This window comes from Chrysemys picta, chromosome 10, assembly GCF_011386835.1.
Source record: "Chrysemys picta bellii isolate R12L10 chromosome 10, ASM1138683v2, whole genome shotgun sequence".
Lineage (NCBI taxonomy): Eukaryota > Metazoa > Chordata > Testudines > Emydidae > Chrysemys > Chrysemys picta.
In genome coordinates, this window is record NC_088800.1 from 50,459,814 (window position 1) to 50,482,716 (window position 22,903).

Genomic DNA, 22,903 nt, shown 5'->3' on the forward strand with positions numbered 1-22,903 from the left:
AGTCAAGGAGCCTTGGAGAGTGAAATACCCTCTTAACTTCCTTCCAATTAGGAGAGAGGCAAAATGGTGAGTGCCAAGGGAAGGCCTGAATGTGACAGTGTGCTCTCACTTCCTGCCAGCCAGGACTTGCAGCACATCAAAATCATCTGGAGCTATCCCTGGGGCTAATGCTGCAGCATCCTATATGAATGTTCATGTCTCGCCAGGGGGCTGTGTTGTATACTGGGGCAATTTGTGCCCCAGTGGCATGACATGACATCACGAGTTCCCAATCTTTATGCCATGGTTTACATTACCTGTGCTGGGCCACTCTCCCTCCCTGGCACCCCAGCGGCGGCAGCACCAGCACCGCAAACTCTGAGAGGCAATGTGAAACCCCCTGTCCAACAACGGGCAGACCAGTTCGCAGTGCTATTGACCCTGGAGGCCTACACAGCTGCAAAAAGACCTTAATGACTCTGTCGGTACTTGCCTTGTCTAAGCAGCAGTTTTGCAGAAAAGGACCTGGGGATTACAGTGGATGAGAAGCTGGATAAGAGTCAGCAGTGTGCCCTTGTTGCCAACAAGACTAACGGCATATTGGGCTGCATTAGTAGGAGCATTGCCAGCAGATCAGGGGAAGTGATTATTCCCCTCTATTCGGCCCTGGTCAGGCCACATCTGGAGTATTGCATCCAGTTTTGGGCCCCCCACTACAGAAAGGAGGTGGACAAATTGGAGAGAGTTCAGTGAAGGGCAATGAAAATGATCAGGGGACTGGGGCACATGACTTACAAGGAGAGGCTGAGGGAACTGGGTTTGTTTAGTCTGCAGAAGAGAAGAGTTTGGGGGGATTTGATAGCAGCCTTCAACTACCTGAAGGGGGGTTCCAAAGAGGATGGAGTTTGGCTGTTCTCAGTGGTGGCAGATGACAGAACAACGAGCAATGGTCTCAAGTTGCATTGGGGGAGGTCTAGGTCGGATATTAGGAAACACTATTTTACTAGGAGGGTGGTGAAGCACTGGAATGGGTTACCTAGGGAGGTGGTGAAATCTCCATCCTTAGAGGTTTTTAAGGCCCAGCTTGACAAAGCCCTGGCTGGGATGATTTAGTTGGTGTTGGTCCTGCTTTGAGCAGGGGGTTGGATTAGATGACCTCCTGAGGTCTCTTCCAACCCTAATCTTCTATGGTTCTATGAAACCACCATTTGCCCTGCAGCATTGCACTGGTACCTTACTATGATACAACCCAGCAATACACGGCATCAGGTGACTCTTTGGTTCCAGGAGCTAACATTGCTAAGCGGGCACCTTACACCAGCGCTTTGAAACAGATAGAGGCAGGCAGTTCTAAAAGAAGAACCGACCCAGGCTTCCTCCTGAAACTCAAACCCACGTCTTTTTTGAGGTCCGCAAAAACAACGTTCAATTCACATTTCTTTGTGGGTTTGTTTCCCCCACTGCATTCCTATGATTCAGCTGGGACTGAAAACACCCAAATCATCAAAATAAAAATCCATCTGTGAGCCGAGACCAGGTTGTTTTGGGAATCTAATGGGATCTCCTCTTTGCCAGGACTTAACTCACAGAACTTCAGCAAAGTTAGTGGAGCCCAAAGAATCCCTCAGTGCTTTCCCCATTTTCTGCTTCTCCATTGTGGGCCAAATGAAGTTTTAGTCTCACTCCGGCACCTCCCATGAAGTCACAGCCTGAGATGCAGGCCTGAGGGGAGGTGTTTGTGGGGGTGTCCAGCTCTCAGGATTGCCTCCAGAATTTCAGGACTTTTGAGTGTACTGCTGCCATGCAAGTGACACTACAGAAGGAGGAAAGAACCTGTCCAGGCAGCCACAAAGACAGTTTCTGAACCCCACTTGTGCCTGGCTTGACTTTGTCAGAAATGTGTAATTGTCCCCATTACAAATCATTTCATGTCATCTTTCTCCCACGTGGTGTCAGCCAAGGAGAACATCATGGGCATTCCAGTCTCCCACCGAAGGCAGGTTCTGAGCTAACCCAGGGCTGGATCTGGACCTTTGGCAATGACAGCAAGCTGAGACAAGCGGTGACAGCCCCAATGGGAACATTAAGAAAAATGTATTTGTAAACTCCACTGGCTTGTCCGCTGTGTCCGGAGCAGGTCTTGGAATAAGGCACTCTGCAGATCACCCCTGGTCCTGCCTGCCTGGCTCAGGGCTGGAGTCCAGCTGCCGAGACTCACGCCCTCCAAGTTGGCTTCATCCAACCTTCCATCATGACGGCACCTTCCATTTAGGCCACCTTTGCCCAGCTACCGAGGCTCAGGCTGGGCCTAGCCCCACGCCACGGTGGGGCCAGCTTAGCCTCCAGAGGTGCAGGGCCCCTAGAACAGGGCTGTAGGGGGATTCGCAGGGGTGGCAGCAAGGGAATGCCAAGGCTGAGCAAAACGAATGGCCAGGTGGGCCCTCTCCCTTTAATTGGTGCTAATTGCTGCGTTTGTTCGGGCTGGCTGGCAAGATGTCATTGTTGAAAGACACAGAGGGGAAGGCTTGAGGAGCTAATCCGGCTTTCAGCCGCTAAGCCCTTTGGAGGCGAGTGATGGAGGAGCTCTTTCAGGGCCCTTCACAGAGGGCACAAAGCCTGAGAGGGGAAAGGGAGGCAGAGGGGATGGAGTCGACAGGAAAAACTTTCACACGGCAGCTCTGCTAAGCCGCCTTTGTGTGTGTGGCGAGCTTGTCAGGGACATCTTAAAGGGCCAACGCTTCTCTCCCTCCTCCTCCTGGCTTTTCTTTTCTCTATCTTTTCAGTTCCATCTGCCAAAGGACTGACCACCCAATGGGGTGGTGGGAAAGAAGGAGCAATCTCCTCGGATATTTCTGGAAGGGATGGCGAACATTACCTGCCTGTGAGGGACCTCTTCAGTCTCCTCTCTCCTGGGGAGGTCAGGGGATACTCTGCTGTCTCAAGCATGGACATGGATGGTCAAGGACCAGCCAAGCAGTTCAGTGATGCAATCAGAACCCAGAGGTGAAGGTGGGGGTGGAGTGGGGGGTGAACCTCACGAGGTTCAGAGGTTGGGTTTGGAAAACATCCTCAAAACCCAGACCCTAATCTGAATCCCTCAGCCCCCGAGTCTCCTCTAGCTTAACAATCCACTTTACACTGGCTCCAGTGGAGTTACTCTTGACATATACTAGATAGAATAGATTGCTACAGCCAGGGTGACTAGCAGAAGCTATTCTTAAGCTTGCCCAGTTATTCCCATTTTATTATTCTTTATTCAGTTCATGATTTTCCTAAAGATTCACCGTTCAGTCCCGAATTTACCAGATTTGGCTTCGTTTGCTTGCTTGTTTGAGCAAAACTGAATCAACCAGTTTTGAGACTGAGGGGTGCGGGGGAACACACTAGCCTATACATTTTCAAAATAGCAACTAACTGTTCTTGGGAGCCCAGCTTTAGACACTGACCCACAAGCCATTATAAAAGTACTCTTGCAATATTGTTTTGAACAGGAAGTTGGGCTCTGGCACATATAAACAATATATTAAATATAAAAAAACCTAACAAGTTCTCCAATGTCCTCTAGACACATTCATTAGCCTCCCAAGTGGCTGCATAATCATATGGTTTTCTCCTCCTCCTTTCCCTCTGGTTCCCCTATGAGACTCAGACTTCAATTCTGATTTCACTTATACCAGAGTTACACTGAAGTAATCCAATTTGTTACACTGGAGTAACTCCTCATTTACACCCAGTGTAAGCGTGAGCAGCATCAGGCCCTGATCAATTTTTAATTGTGTTGTAAAGTGCTGTGCTTGACATTTATGGCATCATTCGAGTAATAAATCGTAACAATAACTTTCCAGGGTACTTTGGTGCTTTTGCATCTGGCTGATTCATGGAAGATGCAAAGACACCTACAAGAATGAAGCATAATAAAGGAGGAGGAAATGAGTTACTTGAGCTTTTCCAAACCTCTAAAAAGGTTGAGGTTTGTTATGAATTTTAGGTGCGGCTCTAATAGGTGTGATGGCGGAGGGGATTTTTAATCTATCCAGCCCAAAGCAGCTGCTCCCTAGGAGAACCCAAGCACTGTGCTCAGTAAGGAAGTAATTGCTCTGAAAAGCAGAACACTGGGCCAAAGTTATCCCTGGTGTAACTCCACTGACCACTCTGGAGAGGCACTGTTGATGAGTGTGAGATAGGGGGGTTGCTACACTGCAATCATATGTGTGACTGCAGCACATGCAAACATACCTGAGCTGGCTTTGATCTAGCTGGCTCAAATAACCATAGCAGTGAAGCCCTGGGCAATAAAGCAGCAGCTTGAGTACATACCAGGGTCCCAGCCGGCCTTATGCAGCCCTCGCTGCCTCAGCTTCCCTACTATTAGTACCCACACTATTCCACACTAGCTAGATCAATGCTAGCTCAGGTCTGTCCGTATGTGCTGCAGTGTAGACATACCCATAGACAGACAGAAAATACTGAGCCACATTCATCCCTGGCATTGCTCCATTGATCATTCTGGAGATACCATGTTGATAAGTGTGATATAGACAGACAGAATGCTGTCTGAGTGCATCTGCCCCTGCTTCTCTGCACACGCTCCCAGATCTGATTGTGGTGGGCGAGGAAGAGGAGCAATCTCTTACCTAGACACTCGTTGGCCTCCCTGGCGTTGGCCCTCTGCCACGGGCGGTCATAATGGAAGGGTTTGCAGCGGTCGCATTCGGGGCCCTCAGTGTTGTGCTTGCAGTCACACACAAGCTTGCCCTCCTTGTCCTTCACGCAGCGGGAGGCGTGCCCATTGCACTTGCACCGCCCCCCGACCTGGAACTCACCCACGGCATAATAGTATGAAAACGAGCTGGTCCCGCCATCGTCCTCTTCATTGTCCCGGCCCCCCAGCTCCCGGAACAAATGGGGGCGGCTGAAAATGACCCGGATGTCCGTAGCTGTCACCCAGTCCTGGAGCACTGGGCTGTTGTCAAAGTCTTGGGCGGACGGCCGTCCGTCCAGCGTGCTGAAGGCAATGAGGCCCCCAGTGAGCGGGTACAGATCTGTGTGGCCATCAGTGCACAGCGCCTCCTGCTCATTTTGCTTGGTGACGGTGGCTTTGTTGGGCTTGCCGTAGATCTTCCGGCACTGGGAGGAGTAGTACTGGTAAGGCACCCAGGTCTTGCCATAATCCATAGATTTTAAAATGGCTGCTGACTCAGGCCGGGCCGAGCAGAACTGCAGGCTGACATAAATCACCTCAAACTTCTTGGCCAGGGAGAGGGTGAGCGTGACATTCTGAGGGGAAAGGTGCAGGCTCTCAGAACGCCAGCACGTCATGTTGGAGGCAGTGTTGAGATCCGTGAGGTAAGATACCGGGTGGGCTTTGCGGGGGTCTGAGGCATCGCAGTGGCGAGTGGGAGGCTTCCCACACGTGCTGGAGGCCTGCACTTCCTTCCCAAAGGCAGCATTGACAAACTCGGGGATGCAGCGCCGGGGGGCGCTGTTCTCATCATAGCAAGGGTCGGATGCAGTTTGCTGCACCACAAAGGGGTTGACTGTCTGGGACAGGCCGAACACACAGGCGGTAAGCAGCAGCCGTAAGAGGTACAAGAGATCCATCCTCGCCGGACAAGCTCTCTCCAAGACACACAAGCCAAATCCTCCCTAAACATAAAGCAAAGGAGCAGTGAATCACACATTCCAACCCCCAAGGTCTGAGCTCCCTTTTGGCAGGTAGAAATGCAGAGGCCAAACCAGTGTTTGGAGGCTGGCTGGGGGTTATGCTTGTGTCAGATGGCAGAGAACAGCCAGAGCTGATTGATTGGCTATTGCCAGTGCTGGCGAGCATGCAGAGGTCTGAGTCTGATGACATCTCTCCTCTGGGTGCCTTTCTCCCACTTTTGTAACCACGGAAAGCAGCCAGATCTCGTTTAGATGGTGGGGGGGCAGGGTTCTCAGTAACACTTCATTTATGATTATCTCCCTGCTCCATAAAATAGCTTGACAGACAGCTGGACAGATAGCATATGGGCCTGTGGGTTAAGGGAGGAAGGGTAGCCTTATAGTGCAGACAATGGGCTGGGAGTCAGACAGCTCTGGTTCTTTTCCTGGCTCTGTTACAAACTAGCTCTGTGACCTCGGCCAAGTCACATAACCTCTCTGTCCCTAGGCTCCCATTAGTAAAACGGAAGTGAGAATATTCCCCTCCTTTCCGGTGGCACAGTGAGACTGGTGTTTCTAAGGCACTTGGAGAGCCTCCTCTAGAAGGTGCAAAAAAATTGCAAAGTATCATTAAGAGAAGAAGACAGTGAGTAACTGCCAGCGCTACCCAATATATTAACTTTGGCAACACTTGTGCACTTTGTCATACCAGTAAAGTCATTAACACTGAAGATAATCACACATTCAGAGCTGCTAAAGTTAGGATCACAGGCCCAGGTCTTCAAAGATCAATGGGAGTTAGGTGCTTAAACACTTTTGAGACTCTTGGCCATAGTGCTCTAGGAAGGGGCTCTCACTAACTGGGGACTGGGCACCTGGAAACCTGGATTCTATTCCCAACTCTGCCACTGACTTGCTGTCAGACCTTGGCCAATCACTTATCCCTCTCCTGGCCTCAGTTTCTCCATCTGTAAAATGGGGATAAGGATACTGCCTTCCTTTAAGGCACTTTGAGAGCTATGTGTGAAAAGCTGTGCATAAGAGCTAAGCCTGATCATTATTAATCACTCTGTTGTTACCTTCACCACTGTAGTGTCTGAGCACCTGCAATGTACGCTAAGCGCCTCTGACATCACGCAGGGATTCTGTCATTCTTTGTTTTGGCCACACTTGTACAGCCAGCCAACAAAACCAGTTTGAATTGCACTGAGAGTCAGTGAAAGCCTAAGAATTCCCAGTGAGGAAGCAGCTCATGCTACACTGGAGTGTCCAGATTTCGGTGGGGTGCATCAGCCCAGGTTGCTTTCCTGACCCCAATTCAATGTTCCCCTAGCATTTTCTCACTGTCCATTCACACTGCTCTGCTCCCTTTCCCTCCTGCGCCAGTGTCAATCTTTCAATTACTCCAGAACCTCTGATGTCCTTCTCTCTCTTCCCGCCCCCCCCCCATGTGCTCCTGCCTGAGGCAGGGTGAGAATGCAGGGATTTAATTAGCTCCCAATGCCCCCGGGAGGGGAGCCAGCCAGCTTCCAAACTCTGTGTCCCACATCAAAGTCAGAGGGGGAGGTGTGAACACACCAGGGCTAAGCAGAGCTTACTGGGCAGCCATTCTCTGAGAGAACAAGGCCTGTCCCACCCACTGCAAAGCCAGGGCCAGAGTTTATTCTCTGAATGGGAGGTTAATCAAGCAATTTCCTTCCCTCTTCCCTCATCCTGCCTTTGGCTCTCCTGATAGTCACCCATCCTCAGGGCGGGTCTTCAGGAGAAACCTTTGTGAATATAGTGGAATGTCAATTAGGGGGTGATATTGTGTGGCATTTTTATACTAGTAAAAGCCTTTTCTACAAGACCTACATGCAGTTAGTCCAGAAAAGAGTGGGTTTGCTGGGTTAGCTTATTTCACTGGGGACCTAGTAGAAGCTGTGCTGGCAAAAGCACAATTGTGCCAGTAGAAGTTACACCTCCATTAGGAGGGTTTGCTGGTGTAGCTACCCTGGCAAACTTTTTCTATCTGGCTTTGGTTCTTCTGTGCCCTCCATATCTATCTACCGGTATGTATCTGGCCCCATCACTGCAGTGATCTGAGTGCCTCAGCATCATAATGTATTTCTCCTCACAACCCCCCGATGAGGTAGGGACTATAGATGAGGCCTGAGTGAAGCAGCGATTGTGGGGAGCACAGAGGGGGGAGAACCCACTACAGCAGGGGCAGCCCGGTTTCTGATGCACTGACTCCTCACACCACGTGACACTAGTGCCAGGATCCCTTTCTCTATCACAGTCAAGCTGTGTGCAGCCACACGCTGGGCTTGTTTTTAGTGTGGCAGGTTGACTCTAGGCTTGGAAACGTCAACTAAAATCTCCCATTGGTGCTAACCCTGGGGCAGTTCCATGCTAGCAATGGTGGGAGCCCTACTGGAGACAGGGCTGCAAGCCTCTGTCTGTGTTTTAAGCCCTATGGATATACCTACGCTGCAAAGAAAAATGCCCAGTGCCAAGTCTCAGAGCCTGGATCAATTGACTTGGGCTTGCTGGCTCAGGCTGTGGGGTTAAAAATAGCTGTGCAGATATTCCGGTTTTGAGGGAGCATGAAGCGGAGGAAAATATCAGTGAACGTGGTGGGGTGGGGGACAGAAGAGTCATGCAAATTGTGACATGCATGAACGTGCTTGACATGTAGCAACCGTTGTGTGTGAGTCTGCCCGTGAGCATGTAGAAAATTAAATCCCATGCTTGGGTGAGCAGGATAGTGAAAATGTCTTATGTGATGTCACAGAAATGACACGCATGCCTGTCTAGCTCTCACCTTTGCCATCAGTGGCCAAGCTGAACCAGGGGAAGCAATGGTGGGAAATTTAAGCAGAAACTTTCTATTGTACAGGAGGCCTGTGAAAGAGAAACTTTAAACGCATATAAAGGGTAATCTTGCCCACTCTAAGATCTACTTCTACAGGAAACCGTTGATGGCTAGATTGGCCGGCAGTTCAGGACAGGTGATTCGGTTTATTTTACATTTCAGACAAGTTGGAATGACCAGTACCATGGAGTTGTGCATGTAGCTAATCTATGTAACCACTGGATCTTACCTTCTTCATCCTCAATCTCCCTCCCCACTCCCCAGCTTTTGTTTAGCATGTTCATCTTGTTTCACTCTAGGTTTAATTTCTTCCATGCAGGAGCCATGTCTGTCTGTGTACAAACATACAGCATCTAGCGCTATGGGACCCTGAGCCTGATGGAGGCTTTTGGGAGCTTCCTCAATACAGGCAATATATAATAGTGATAACAGTGACCTGACAAAACAGTGCAACAGGGCATGAAATAGGGCTGTGGTTCAGTGATACTTCATAGACTTTATGCTCAGTGCATATTAACCAATGCCCTATCATTCCTGCTACTGCGGCTGCCTAGGAGCCCCACTGCATTCCCTGTTACTTCAAGGTCCCTGGGGCTGCTGTCCAGAACCAACATAACATTTTCTGTTACTCTGAGGTTCCTGGACAGGGTCAGAGGTGGCAGATGAAGCTCGGAGGGGAGACTGGATGAAAAAAAAGCCAACAAAAGTGTCTGCCAAGTTGTAAAGGACAAAAAGTCCATTGGAATCAAATGTTCCAGCTTCTAAAAGAAGAGTATGAACAACGGGCCAAATTCTACTCTTGGTTATACCAGTGCAGATTTACAGTAACTCCACTAGCTTAATGGAGTTATTCTGGATTTACATCCATACAGCTGAGATCAGCATCTGGTATAAGTAGAAATGAAATGGGAGAGAGAGAAATCTCAGTCCTCGGAGATGGATTCTTCCACCCCACATCCTAATAACCATGTAACAAGACATCTTGACTTTGTATCATTCCACTAGGAAATTGCAACATCCCCCTGTTATGGCTTGAAGATGTGCTGATGTGCTATTGGCTTTGAAGATGCAGCAAGAGGCGATTAAACTCTCAATGGCCCTGTCAAAACTGGGACTGTCTTAAGAAATAGCAGGACAAGCAACCATGCCACATCCTCAGCTCTGGAAAGACGGCCCTGCCCTGGGGAGCTGATGTTTGCTTCTGCCAAACTTGGGCATTTTCCTCTTAAAAGGAGTTTTAGGAAAACAGAGATGCCAGCTGTAATAAATGAGACAGGGGATAGCTCCCTTTTGTGGACACCCAGCCAGCCAGTTGGCTATGGAATCCCTCTTGGTGGTTGTTCTCTGCTTGCTTTACCTGTAAAGGGTTAACAAAGTCAAACAGTTTGAGGGTACCCCACAGGAAGGAATTCCCAAGTGTGCCTTTCTGGTTTCAATGGGTTTTTTTGCATTTGGGTGGTGGCAGCATCTACCCATCCGAGGTCAGAAAGAAACTGTAACCTTGGGAGTTTAATACAAGCCTGGAGTGGCCAGTATTAATTTTTAGAATCCTTGCGGGCCCCCACCTTCTGCACTCAAAGTGCCAGAGTGGGGAATCAGTGCTGCTCCCACCCTGCAACTCAGGTCAGAGTATTTATTCAGAACAGCAGGAACTGCTACTTTGCAGAATTTTTCTTTCTGCAGATACACCAAGCACAGGCCAGGACAGTCTTCCCAGCAGGCACTTGGCTGGATGCACCCTCCACTGACTAGTCCTGGAGCATGCATGTAGGGGAAACTAAATCACTTTCTGCCCCATATTTTGTGTTTTTTGTAGTTTTTAAATATTCTCATTTTATTAGTGATGCAGAAAAGATTTCCCCATATCCTTCCCCAACCCCTGTGTAAACCACTGCACAGCCGGCCCAGGCTTGTCACTTCCTTCTGAAGAATCAACTATTGGAGGCATTATACTCGACGCTCAAACTCTGATCCAATATGGCAAACCCTACATTGCTAAGGCTCAGACTTCACCCCCTTTCACCTTCTCCTGTACACCACTCCTGACCGTACAGCTACTCACTCCCGCTGAAGAAGGGAGCGAGGCTGAGGACCAAGTTAACATGATCTAGGAGTTTTGCTTTAAAGAATGGAGCTGGCCCTTTGGAAGGAAGCTCACTCTTTTCCTAATGCCAAAACCACTAACGGGTTGGGAAGCTCCTCCCTTCCCTGGCCAAGACACAGCCATGCATCTGACTACTTTGGAACAGCAGAGCTGGCACCAGACTCCTCACAACTCCAGCCAACAGGAGGAGAGGGGCAGGGAAAGGGGGTTCCAGCACGTCACTGGGGATCCCCTCAGACTGATCCCTGGACTTGCCACCTATTTGGTATCTATTTTCAGCAGGAATCCATGTCAGAAGAGAAGGGGCAATTTGCTATGTAAACACCGGGGCCTTCCCATACAATAAGACTCGGCAATTCTATGGGACCTTCCCTGTGAGGATCTCAAAGCACTTCAAACATTACTGAATGCAGCCTGAGACAGCTAAGTGTTATTACCCCTGATCTACAAGTGTGGAAACTGAGGCACTGAGCGATCAAGAATCTGATCGGTCTCTTCTTGGCATGCAACTCTGCACCCTAACTAACCGAGGAATACCAGTGCCAGTGTGCGTAGGACAAATAGATGCCTAATTGCTTGAATCTGTGCATTCAAAAGAGACTATTTTAAAACAATGACCGAAGTGCTATTATGCTATTACCGATGTGCCTGAGGTTACCCACAAAATCTGGAGCAGAGCCCGAGCTAGAGGCCAGATCTCCTGACTCCCAACCTGTTCCTTTACCACAACTGTCCTCCTTCAATAGCCCCCTGGGGGAATGAGAGGGGATCTGTCTCCATAATATCCAGCCACAGAGGGATGGAGAGACCTGCCTCCATATCCCAGGCTTGGTGGGGAAAATTTCCTCCCCTGATATCCCATCATGGGAGAGAGAACCAGCTTCTCCTCTACCTAGCTAGAGTACTCAGATGGCCCCCTAGTATCAGAGCACCGCACAATCGGTAGTGTATTTATCCTCACAGCACCCCTGGCAGGTAGGACACGGCTATTATCCCCATTGGGAAGCTGAGGCACAAAGCAGATAAGGGACTTGCCCAGGGTCACACAGGCAGCCTGTAGCAGAGCAAGAAATTGAACCCAGGTCTCTTATGCCCGAGGCTAGCGCCCTAGCCACTGAACCCATCTTGGGAAGGGCAGAGAAGGGCTCATGGGTATGTGCCACAAATCCCATCCCCAATCTGATGGCAGGGAAAGGCAGAGGCCTCTTTTCATCCTTGCTTTGATTTGGAGGCAGGGATGCGGATGGGGGGAGGCCAATAAACCAGGAAGTTTCTGTCTAGTGTCATTCCCCCTCCTCCAACTTCACATGTCAGGGAAGACTGCAATAGGCTTCTGCAGATGATATAATCAACCCATTTCACAACACAGAGCAGACCAGTCATGGCACCACTAGGCATGGAAAGGCCTGTACATGTGAAGGCCAGAGGGACCATTTATGGTCATCTAGTCTGACCTCCTTCAGAACACAGATTTGTTGACTCCAGCATTACATGGCATTGTGAGAAAACTGATCAAACTCTGACTAAGCAAATGGGCTCTGAGACCAAATTCCTTTGGAAATCTTTCTTGCATCATTAACAAACAATCCATAACTCAACAGCGTCCATCCAACAGCACATCTTCACTACAGAGCAAAAGAAGGCGAGGACATAACATTTGGGCATAAGCCAAGCAGCAATGATGGATGGATAATGGGGGAGATGACCGGAGCCCTTGTCTATTCATTGCCAGATTTTTTAACATTTGCTCTTTGGTTATTTTGTTTTTTATCTGTAACGTTTTTGTAGAGCAAGTGTCATTTTGGGGACAGTGGCAGCTGGACTCCCCTGGAAACCTTAACTCTTTCTAAATGAAGGTTTTGTTTGAATGTATGACTTTCTTTCCTCTGCAAATGCATTGCTTCGTTACCGCCCCAATGCAATGCTGGAGACCTTTAACATGTCAGCAAAATGCTGTGTATAATTGGAGGCAGAGAGGGGTAACACCCAAAACCCCCAAACATTACCAGCCTGCTAAATCTCCTAGTGTCAGGCACCCTGAACCAAGATGCCTGTCTCACTGTGTCCTTCTGTGTCCCGCCCGCACAATGCACTAGTGTAACTACCCTGGTGTAAACCCCTAATGCAGACAACTGCTCCACCACTACAAAACAAAGCTTGCAGCAGTGTGATTTCCCCTGGTAAATTGCTTACTAGCAGTAGATTAGGTGATTGCACCAGTGCAATAAGGCTGATGTAGTTATAACACCATTGCAAATTTTCTTCATGCAGACAAGACCCAGCCTCTCTAACTCCTTCTCTCCTAATTCACTGGGCCCCTTGTCAGGTTCTCCCTGGTGCTGCTGCGCTAACTGAAATGTGCAGATGGTCACTGGCTTCCCTGTCAAGAGCATTAGTTTAGCCTGTCTGGTGGCTTCCTTCCCTTTACAGGCACAGTCCGGACTTGCAGCGCTGCTGGGATCAAACAGCAAAAACACAGTGGAAGAGAAAGAACAGGATAATGCTGACTGTAGGAAATACTCCTGGCAGGGCCAGCAGACACAGCAAAGCAGCTAGCTGGTCTGCGACTGAACCCTTGATTTATAGCAGGGCGGCTGCTTCGCCCAACACCTCCCAAGGGACAATGGCTGATCTGAGCGAGAGATGCATTATTGTGAGTGTGTGCAATCCACACCTGCTCAGCAGCCTTTCCCCCCCCCACACACACACACACCTCTAGTCAACACAATCAGTCTCCCCCACCCGAGGCCAAGCACTCATTTCCCCAACCTACAAACTCCCTTTAATCGCCCCCACTTAATAAGTCTTAAACACCCTGCTGAGTGTTGTGGCCAGCACACACTGGATCGTCTGGCACCTTGGGCAGGGACTTCAATCCCCTTGGGGCTAATCCAGCAGCAGCCCAGACTCAGTACTCCCCAGTCCAATGCCAGCATCCGCTATTTCAGAGCTCAGCTCAGGCCCAGACAGAATGAGGAGAGGAAAGCTGCAGGGAGGGGGGGGGGGGAGAGAGAGAGAGAGGCCCACTGATCTCCCATCCCAAGCTCTGCCAGGAGGGGCAGGATGCTGCAGCTGCTCCTCTTCTGTCCAGTGTGCACTGGGAACTGTCCAGCAAAAGAGCACATGAGATCAGTGCTGAATCCTGATCTGAGGACACTGGAAAACACCACCAGCTGCTCTTCCTCTCCCTCCAAGCTGCTAGGATAGCTAGATCCTCTTGGCAGAGGACAATGCACGGAGGACAGCCGAGCTCACTCCATCTCCTACCCAGCAGCAGAGAACCCCAGTGGTAACTCAGTGCTGGCCTGGCGGAGGGCAGTGCAAAGAGGGCTCTTGGTGTTTACAGACTCCTTGCTCTCCGTGCAATGGGCTATCATTCATTTCTTCCCTTCCTACAAACTAACAAGGCTAATGCCATTGCACACGTTGCTCATCTGTGTGCGTATGCCACTGCGTCTGGTCTGCCTGCAGGGCGAGTTACACCACACCAGCTGTCCTGGGGACGGGGGAGCTCTCTGGGGAAAGGAGCCATAGCACAGGAAGGAAGCTCCTGTTTCTTCTATACCTTTCATTGCCTCTGAGCTCTTTTGTCCTGCCCTGCTCTGATTTTGGACACTCCCTGGCCCTGATTCCAGGTTCATAGAATCATAGAATATCAGGGTTGGAAGGGACCTCAGGAGGTCATCTAGTCCAACCCCCTGCTCAAAGCAGGACCAATCCCCAGACAGATTTTTGACCCAGATCCGTAAATGGCCCCCTCAAGGATTGAACTCACAACCCAGTTCAACCTATTCCCAGACTAAGGGGAACCTACTTAAAAAATAACAAAGAACCAATGAAGCTGGAGCTTTCCAAATGTGCCTGGCCCTGTCTCATGGAGAGACTCCCTGTCCAGCACACCCAGTTGTCCCAAAGATAGAGAGCCCACCCTGTTATCCTATGGAGACTCCAGAATATATACATTTAGCCCATCCTGTTTTCCTGTGCAGAGAGACCCTAACACACACTGCTTCCCCATTATGCCATGGGGAGAGAGCCCAACCCAGATACATAGCGCACCCTGTTATCCTATGTGCAGAGAGTCCAAACAACACACCCAGCTCCCGTTTTCTCAGTGGAGAGAGACTACCACACATGACTCGTCTGTTTATGACACACCAGCATTCCTCCACTACACCACCAAAAGACCCCAATGCAGACAGGTCACCCTACAAGGCCTTGGAGAGCCTCCCTACATCTCACCCTATTATGCTTCAGTTATTTATTACATTCGGAATAGCTTCTAATAGCAAATTCCTGTACAGGATTCATTTGTTCCCAGATGAGATTATCAAAATTTAAATTTAACTCTCCCAAATGTATCTTGCATGAGCACACGTGAACATGAGCAGCCAGGAGGAGACTGCTTTAAATCAATGAGTGAATGGAGAGGAAGGACAGTCTTGTGCGTAAGGCACTGGCTGGCAACTCAAGAACTGTGGCTTCAAATCCCTGTGTGACTTTGAGCAAGTTACTTAACCTCTCAGTACTTCAGCTCCCCCTCTGTAAAATAGAGATGACAATCATTCCTTTCTCCTAGCAGGAGCTGTCTTGTCTCTTTAGACCAGGGATCGGCAACCTTTCAGAAGTGGTGTGCCGAGTCTTCATTTATTCACTCTAATTTAAGGTTTCATGTGCCAGTAATACATTTTAACATTTTTAGAAGGTCTCTTTCTATAAGTCTATAATATATAAGTAAACTATTGTTGTATGTAAGGTAAATAAGGTTTTTTAAATGTTTAAGAAGCTTTATTTAAAATTAAATTAAAATGCAGAGCCCCCCGGACCGGTAGCCAGGTAGCCAGGACCCGGGCAGTGTGAGTGCCACTGAAAATGAGCTTGCGTGCCACCTTCGGCACGCATGCCATAGGTTGCCTACCCCTGCTTTAGATGTAAGCTTTTGGGGACAGGGCTGTCTCTTGCTCTTTGTTTGCACAGTATCTATCACTATGAGGCCCCAATCTCAGTGAGGACCTACCATAATAATACTTAAAAAAAACCAAACTTGCTAATATTTGCAAGCCAGAACCCACCAGCAAACACATTAGTGTGCATTCTACTGCAAAGACACCTTCATGATTCCACAACTGCATCACCTGCTGGCAGAGTGGATTGATTTAAATCAAGGCAATTTAAGTCAGCCATTTAAATCACCAAGTGGAAAGCCTCCATTTAAATCATTAATCAGCTTTTCTATTTGTGCTTCAAGTAATTTTCTAAAGAAAGGTACTTTCTCATTGGTTGATATAACCATTAAACTATGTTGATTTACAGCTAAATAGAGCCTTTACATGAGATTTTGTACATCTTTTTGCAACCTATGAGGGTACACAATAACTATATGCATTTAAGCAATTATATAGTGTAATATTTTCAGATTCTTATTAATTGTACATTGTTAGTGTGTTAGAAAATGGTGAATGATGTATTGCTTATTTACTGGCTAGTTAACTTTTTGCTCAAGATTAGTGTCAGTCTGCATTAGGATAGTAATTGGAATTTAATTAAACACACAAAACAGCATATCAGCTGTAGATGTGTTACACAAAACAAGCCCTTAATACATTACATGATCTATTGTGCTGTGTTTATAAAGCTTGACCTCAAAAGTTAGAATCAGGGGGGACAATCTCTCTTTATAATGAAAAGCAGCCTTTAATGCAAAGTTTTTGATAGTGGTTCATGGATTCAGCGTAGTTATTTTAATGTTTTAAGGGATTTTAAAATGTGTGGGTCTTAACATATTTTGTATTAAATTCAGTTTTAATTTTAATCAGGTTTATTTTTTAAAGGAAAAATATTATAATTTAAATAACAAAATCAAAAAAATCCAATTGAAATTAAAAAATATTTTTTTAAATCAGATTTTAAAAAAAAATCTGTTTTTCAACCCCCCCGCCTGCTGGTACACAATACCAGTGCAAAACCAGACCTCTGCTCTCCAGCCCATAGGTGCAAACAGCATAATCCCTCAGCCACGTATCTATGGCTCTGCATCGCAATGAAGATGGGGTCCACATGTTCACAAAGCAGCCTAATGTGGTGATATAATCCAGGAGTGTGACCCACTTGGAAAAATCTCTGCCAAGGAGAAAGAGAGGCAAGAAGGAGGAATCCATAGTGAACAGTCAAAACCCTGATCTGCTGCTGAGATGATGCTGCATCTGGGAGGAGCTGAGCACCCTCAGCTCCCATTGACTCTGATGGGAACTGCCCCTGCTTACACCAGGCTAAACTCAGCCTATGGAGAGTAAAATCAGAGGCCCGTTAAACCCCATGTCTATGATAAAAACGTATCCCCCAATTCTGCTAGCATTTACACCAGTGTAAATCAACCTCTGCTCTACTGAAGTCATCCTGCTGTCAGACAGGAGTGAGACCAGGATCAGGTCCCTGGCTTGTAATGGGTTTTGGTAGCCTTTGGGATGGAATTAGCTTCTACCAATGTTTCTCCATCTGCAGCACACCATCCTGGAGCGTCTGGGCCATTTTCAGTCATTCCCGGAGCAATAGGCAGACACGCCACTCGTATTATGACAAACCCTTTTGTCAGTAACCCCGGGAGATTCCATTCCCAAGGCTCAGTTTCCACAGCACTCCAAAATAAAGAGGCACATCAAAAAAATGGATCCGCTAGTGAAAACTGAAAGCATAAACACAAGCACTAGGAACCAACAACGATTAATAATGGGCCCCAGTGGGTGCGACGCAGCCCCACTGATTTCAATGGAGCTGTGCCCATCTACCCCAGCTGAGGGTCTGGCCTGAACTCTCACTATTAGTGACAGAAACGTAAAAGCCCAGACTATGGCTGATCCTTATGCTGACATGTAAGGGGGGTCACAACAAGCCACCCCCTCATTCTGTCCTCAACCCAGCAGCCAGCTACAAGTGCACTGTGCTAGGGTTCCCATTAGCAGCACGGGCTGTGGCCAGGGCCTGACCTTGGACCTTGCACAGATAAATGCCCATCTCTCTCATTTTATTGGCTTTCTGAGTCATGCTGAGTAAATATTTTCTCTCCCCTACAGAGGAGCAGATGCTTCTGCGACTCACCCAGTCGAAGGGCTGAAGGAGAGAGGCAGGACTGGGGCTGGACGGCTTGGTGCCAAAACATTTGCTTCAGTTTTGGTTGCTGCTTCTGCCTCTCACTTGTGTCAAGCAATGAGCCAACGCTTGCAGACTAATGTATCAATGTTGCAGAGGCCCCACATGAATGGAAATCATTATCACCATCCCATAGACAGAGACCACACACACACCACCCAGAACTCACCTCAGGACACCAGTGAAAGAGATCTGGGGACTGTGGTATCTGCGGGCCTCACCTGCCTATTGCAGATCACGGCAGCTACAATCTGCTCCATTTGATACCTATTCAGCGTGACCCACAGACTACTGGCAAGTTACCAGGGAGGCCCATGGTGGGGAGAAAATTTAGGGCAGCCCCTCCCCCAGTTAACATGTCCAGTGGAGACTCTGGAGGTTACGCACAGTAGAAAGGACCTGAATGTGATCTCACTTATACCAATACACACTGTGAGTAACACCACCAGCTCCAGCAAGTGCTTTTACTCCGCCAGCGGACAGGCTCTTCAGACGCCCTCAGTGAGAGCTGAGTCAGCACCTCTGCGGGCTGTGAGAGCCCATCATTAACTCTCTATCAGGAACAAGCCACCAATGGATTCTCAAAAGTGCCCTTCGGAGCCCTGAATTCCCACTACAGTTCCAGCTGGATATTTTCCTTGACTTGCTATCCTAAACTGTCGTGTGGTGTTGCTGCACACTGTTAAACAGGTGCCACAATCCACCCTAGAGGTGGCTGCATTTTAGTGGTAAGTGACGTGATTTCCCCTGCTAGTTTATTTTTTGGAGCCTTGATAGGATTTAAGGTTTAAAAGGAGGTATTACATTTTTACATTAGAAATCAGTGTGATTTTAATAATCAAGTAACTATTCCATTAACACCTAAACACGTTGCCTCTTAAAACATTTTATAAACACTAACTGTGGATATCCTTACTCTGCATGTCTTAAGGGAGAGAATTTATGGGGCCAGATTTTCAGCTTGGCCTTAAATGGAACTTCTGTTTTACAACCACAGTTATGGGGGTATAAATAACTGCAAGATCAATGTGTGTCATTTAGATGTCTAACCGTATGTCCACACTAGAGCCGGAAGGTGTAAAATTCCCACTTAAGGAGATATATCTGCACTAGCCCAGTCCAAGTTAGCATGCTAAAAATAAAAGTGTAGCCATAGAGGTGTGAGTGGCCCAAGTGGCTAGCTGCCCTGAGTACCTCTGATCTCGGATAGGACTGTACTCCGGGCAGCTAGCCCCATCCTGCTGCTCGTGCCGCCGCAGCTATGTTCTATGGGTTTGTCTACACTGCAGCTGGAAGCCAGTGTGCTAAAAATAACAGAGTAGCCTAGGGGAGCCTGGGTGGCGGCTCATGCTAGCCAACTGAGAATGTACCCAGAGGGTCTAAGCAGGCTGGTACTCAGGTAGCTAGCCTGAGCCACCACCCATGCTATCCCAGCTACACTGGTATTTTTAGCACACTAGCTCAAGCAACTGGGGTGCAACATGGTGTTTAGTTGTCTGAATGGACAGCACGGTGCCCACAGACTGCAGTGAGCGATTGTTAATCAAGACGAATTGAATTAGTGAAATCAGCCCAGACTCTCAGAACTCCGAGATGGAAAAGGACTGTCAGATCACCATCCATTCTATGCACCAGGATTGTTCTCCACAGGGCAGTTTCTACTGTTTTTATATAGTAACAAAAATGAGAGTACAGTGCAGATAAAATGGATCTTTTTTCTCTTGGGGTAATGGGAAAATAAAGCTTCATTCCAGGGATTTTCACAGGCCCCCTTTTCCAGCAGCTCTCTGGGGAAACACTTTCCCTTATTTGGAATTAGTTTGGAAGTGGAAAGTGTGGTCTCCCCTCCTTTGCTTGCCTGGCACACCCCCGGGGATTAGTTCCAAGGATCAGTGAGGGATGAGCTCGTTTGCAAGCTGCCCTTTGCTCCAGCGGAGAGCTAAGATTGTCTGGAGAGGAGGGAGCAGGTATGTGCTCTGTTACAGTGCAGCCACGCCCAATGCCCTCCGACATGAAGATGCTCAATGACAATCAGCAAGAACGCATCCAGTGGCATTGGCGAGGAGCAGGGGACCCTTTCCAAAAACCTCAGTCACAAGGATGTGGGAATCAGAGCAAGGTGGTTGTGGGGAATTCAGATTAAACAAGAAATTGCAGATTAACAAATAGATTCAGAAAGAGCCCATCTCCCAAAGTCCAACTGTACTTGACAGGTGTGGGCACCATCCTGTCACCAGCAAACCCTAGTGCCAGGCATCCCCCTTCCCTGGCACCCAGTCACAGGCCTCGATGCCATGCGGCCCCTCACCTCAGCACCCAGTCATGGGCCATGTGGCACCTGACCCCAGCAACCAGTTAGAAAAAGCAGCTCTCTATAGGCACCACTAGATCTGGTTAAACTATTCATTTAAAATAATATTGATTATTATTTCAACCCCGATTTCAGTTACAGAGCCCCGCCAAAGGGATCCTGACTCTGGGGGCTGTCTATAGTATTCACAAGCATTTTCAACAACTGACTTTCAACCTCTGTGTTGTTTACCAGCTGTTCACTTTGATCATTCAGGATTAATTATCCACTATTTAGAAGAGATGATTGGTCACCTAGGCCACATGGTATTGATTCTGCACACTGATTGGATGAATGAAGGTTTTTAAAAAGAGGAAAATAACAGGTGGCACAGGTGGGAATTTGGTTCTAATGTTGAAGGGAGAGGGAAGGGATACCCTGAGGAGTTAGCTAGCAGCAGGTGAGGGGCAGAGAAGGGATATTGGGGTCTGTAATGCGAGGGATAGGCGGTGTCCCCATGTGGAAATGATTTAGATGTGAGAGCCTGGACGGAGGGGCAGCAGCGTTAGAAAGATAATTAAAAAATAAGGAACGACATATAAATCATCCAAGCCTTCATATGAAGACTGCTGAGCTTATGCTCCTTCTGCTTGGTTTAGATTGGAGACCTACAGTGAATGTTGCACTTGTTCATTAGGCTTAATCTGGCTCATTATTCAATGCTGACAAGATCAATGTATGGAGTTTGTCAGAGTACGGCACCCGTTTTCTGCTTTGAAACAGCAGCTGGGGAAGGCGGTTACATTAGGAGCACAGAGCGGGGAGCAGGGACTGTGAAGTAGGTAAGACTGGCTCCAGCCAAAAGTCCCATCCTGCCCTGCCATGCTCCTCTAGCTGTCCATTGCTCATCCCTGGCACAACGCCCCCCAGTGGCTCCACAAATCTTCTGGAAAAATTCCAGTTCCCAAGTGAGATGCAGCTGGGAATCAGAAAATAGTTGAGGGTAAAGGTAAAACCATAGATGGGTGTCAACTACTGGAGTATGCCCCATTAATAGGATATGTCTAGTACCAGAAAATGCAGGGTGCTGTCTAGTGACTAGTCCATATAATGAGAGAGTCCTTTCTCTCTTGCTCCCATTGAAACACATGGTGAGAAATCTGCAGATTCTGAACTCTTCTTTGTAGCAGGGGCTCCCCTTAAGTGGTGATCCCTCTAACACGGGGGTCCAGCCTATTTCACCCACAAGTACCCTTCACTGCAGAACCGGCCCCTCTGCCCTCCCAACTGCTTTTTGGCTCTGCTTCCTGTGCATGTTTAGCCCAGCGTCAGCTGTGGAATGTTTCTGTCCCCAACCTACGAGCAGAATGTGCCAAGACCAAACTCAGCTCCGGCCACGGATAAATCATTCCATGTGTTGCCGGGATAAAAACACAACTGAGAAAAATGTAAAATGAAAAGAAAAACTCCACACAGCCAGCGGTGGGACCAAGGTCTGGTTTGACATAAGGTGGCAAGGCAGATAACAGTTAAACCAAACAAACGGGCGCTGGCCAAGGAGCTGTACGCCTGGGACACCACCGACAGCATGGCTAGAAGAAAAGCTGGCGAGGTGCTCCAACAGTACCCCGAGGAGGACCAGAAAGAGACAGAGCTAATGGCATTTCCAGCACACCCATGGGAGAGGGTTAATGGAATGATCAGTGTACACAGGGGAGGTTGCTAATGGCACATGCACAGCATGATGCGCTATATGTCAATGGTGCTAATGAGGTTACTGGTGTTTGCTTATGTGCTCTGTCCCTCTGGCCCATTTTTAATTTAAATATCAGAAATCAATACAAAATATTTATCTCTCTATATATATACACCAATTTTTTTGCTCTTGGATTTGGTCACATTCTGCTGATTCTCAGAGTAGACTGAGTCTGGAGGCATCTGCTGTTCACTCCACAAAGCATACATGTATGGACGCACACACTATAATACAGGGAGAACATCCAAGAGAGCCTTCCCTGGAACAGGCATTCACAGCATTGGACACTACAGTGCATTGTTGCAGACTAATGAGACAGTATTATGCAAGCTGTGTGAAACCACAGTGGCACTACTAAGATATAAATACAGGTAACACTAAACAGAACTTTATGGTTTAAACTACATAGGCCAGATCCTGATCTCAGTTACACCAGAAGAAGACATAAGCAACTGCATGTAAATGAGTAGAATTACTCCCAATTTACACTTGTGTCCTTCAGAATCTGGCCTAATTTCTCAGAATTTGGCTTACATAAATTTCAGTCTTGACATGGTGGTGGGAGGAGGGGAGAAAGTCTTCCATAAAGAGACCAGATTTCCTATGTTATCAAAAACAATGGAGACAAATCCATACAGGCCCAAACCTGAACAAAGACAGTCACATATGCAGGGAGAGCTGCCAATGAATGGTTGCTTAAAAGCATTCCCGTTATCATTAGGAAGCTGTTTTGCAGAGTTTTTAGTACCACACGGAGAGAAAAGAACTGAAACTAGCAAGATCACAATGGCCATCATGATTTTAACCCTGAGATTCTGCCAACTCCAGCTTTGCTCACTGGACCCCCGGGGTAAAGACACCACACAGAAGGGGCAGGTTGGGATGATTTAGATGCACATACTGAAAAATTGATTCTATTTCAGGGAGTGACCTAGTCTGCTGCATTGACTGAAAAGCTCTTCACTCCAATGCTTACTTATGTGATTTCTCCCACTAACAACACTCCAAGCCCAACAGCAGCTAAAGAAGACACCTGGAGCCACTGTTCTTCCAGGAGCGGAAAGCTGGGATAGTGCGGCTGTCCCGACACTAAACCATTTAGTAACGTCTAATGGTGCCCGACTTGTT

General features: G+C 48.0%; 1 protein-coding gene across 8 annotated transcripts in view; it reads right to left on the reverse strand.

Moving 5' to 3' along the window:
* NTN3 (netrin 3) overlaps positions 1–22,903 on the reverse strand; it is a 102,489-nt gene that overhangs the window by 75,147 nt on the left and 4,439 nt on the right. For 3 of the 8 annotated variants that reach the window (XM_042854161.2, XM_005293131.4, XM_042854159.2), the window contains exons 1-2: positions 8,429–9,279; positions 4,614–5,625 (exon numbers count right to left, since the gene is read on the reverse strand). In XM_042854161.2, the coding sequence (XP_042710095.1) occupies positions 4,614–5,625; positions 8,429–8,437 (1,021 nt within the window). In that variant the 5' untranslated portion in view covers positions 8,438–9,279. Of the gene's footprint in view, positions 1–4,613; positions 5,626–8,428; positions 9,412–22,903 lie in introns of those variants that run through there. The other 5 variants (XM_042854158.2, XM_005293132.5, XM_065558668.1 and 2 more) reach the window with 4 other exon arrangements.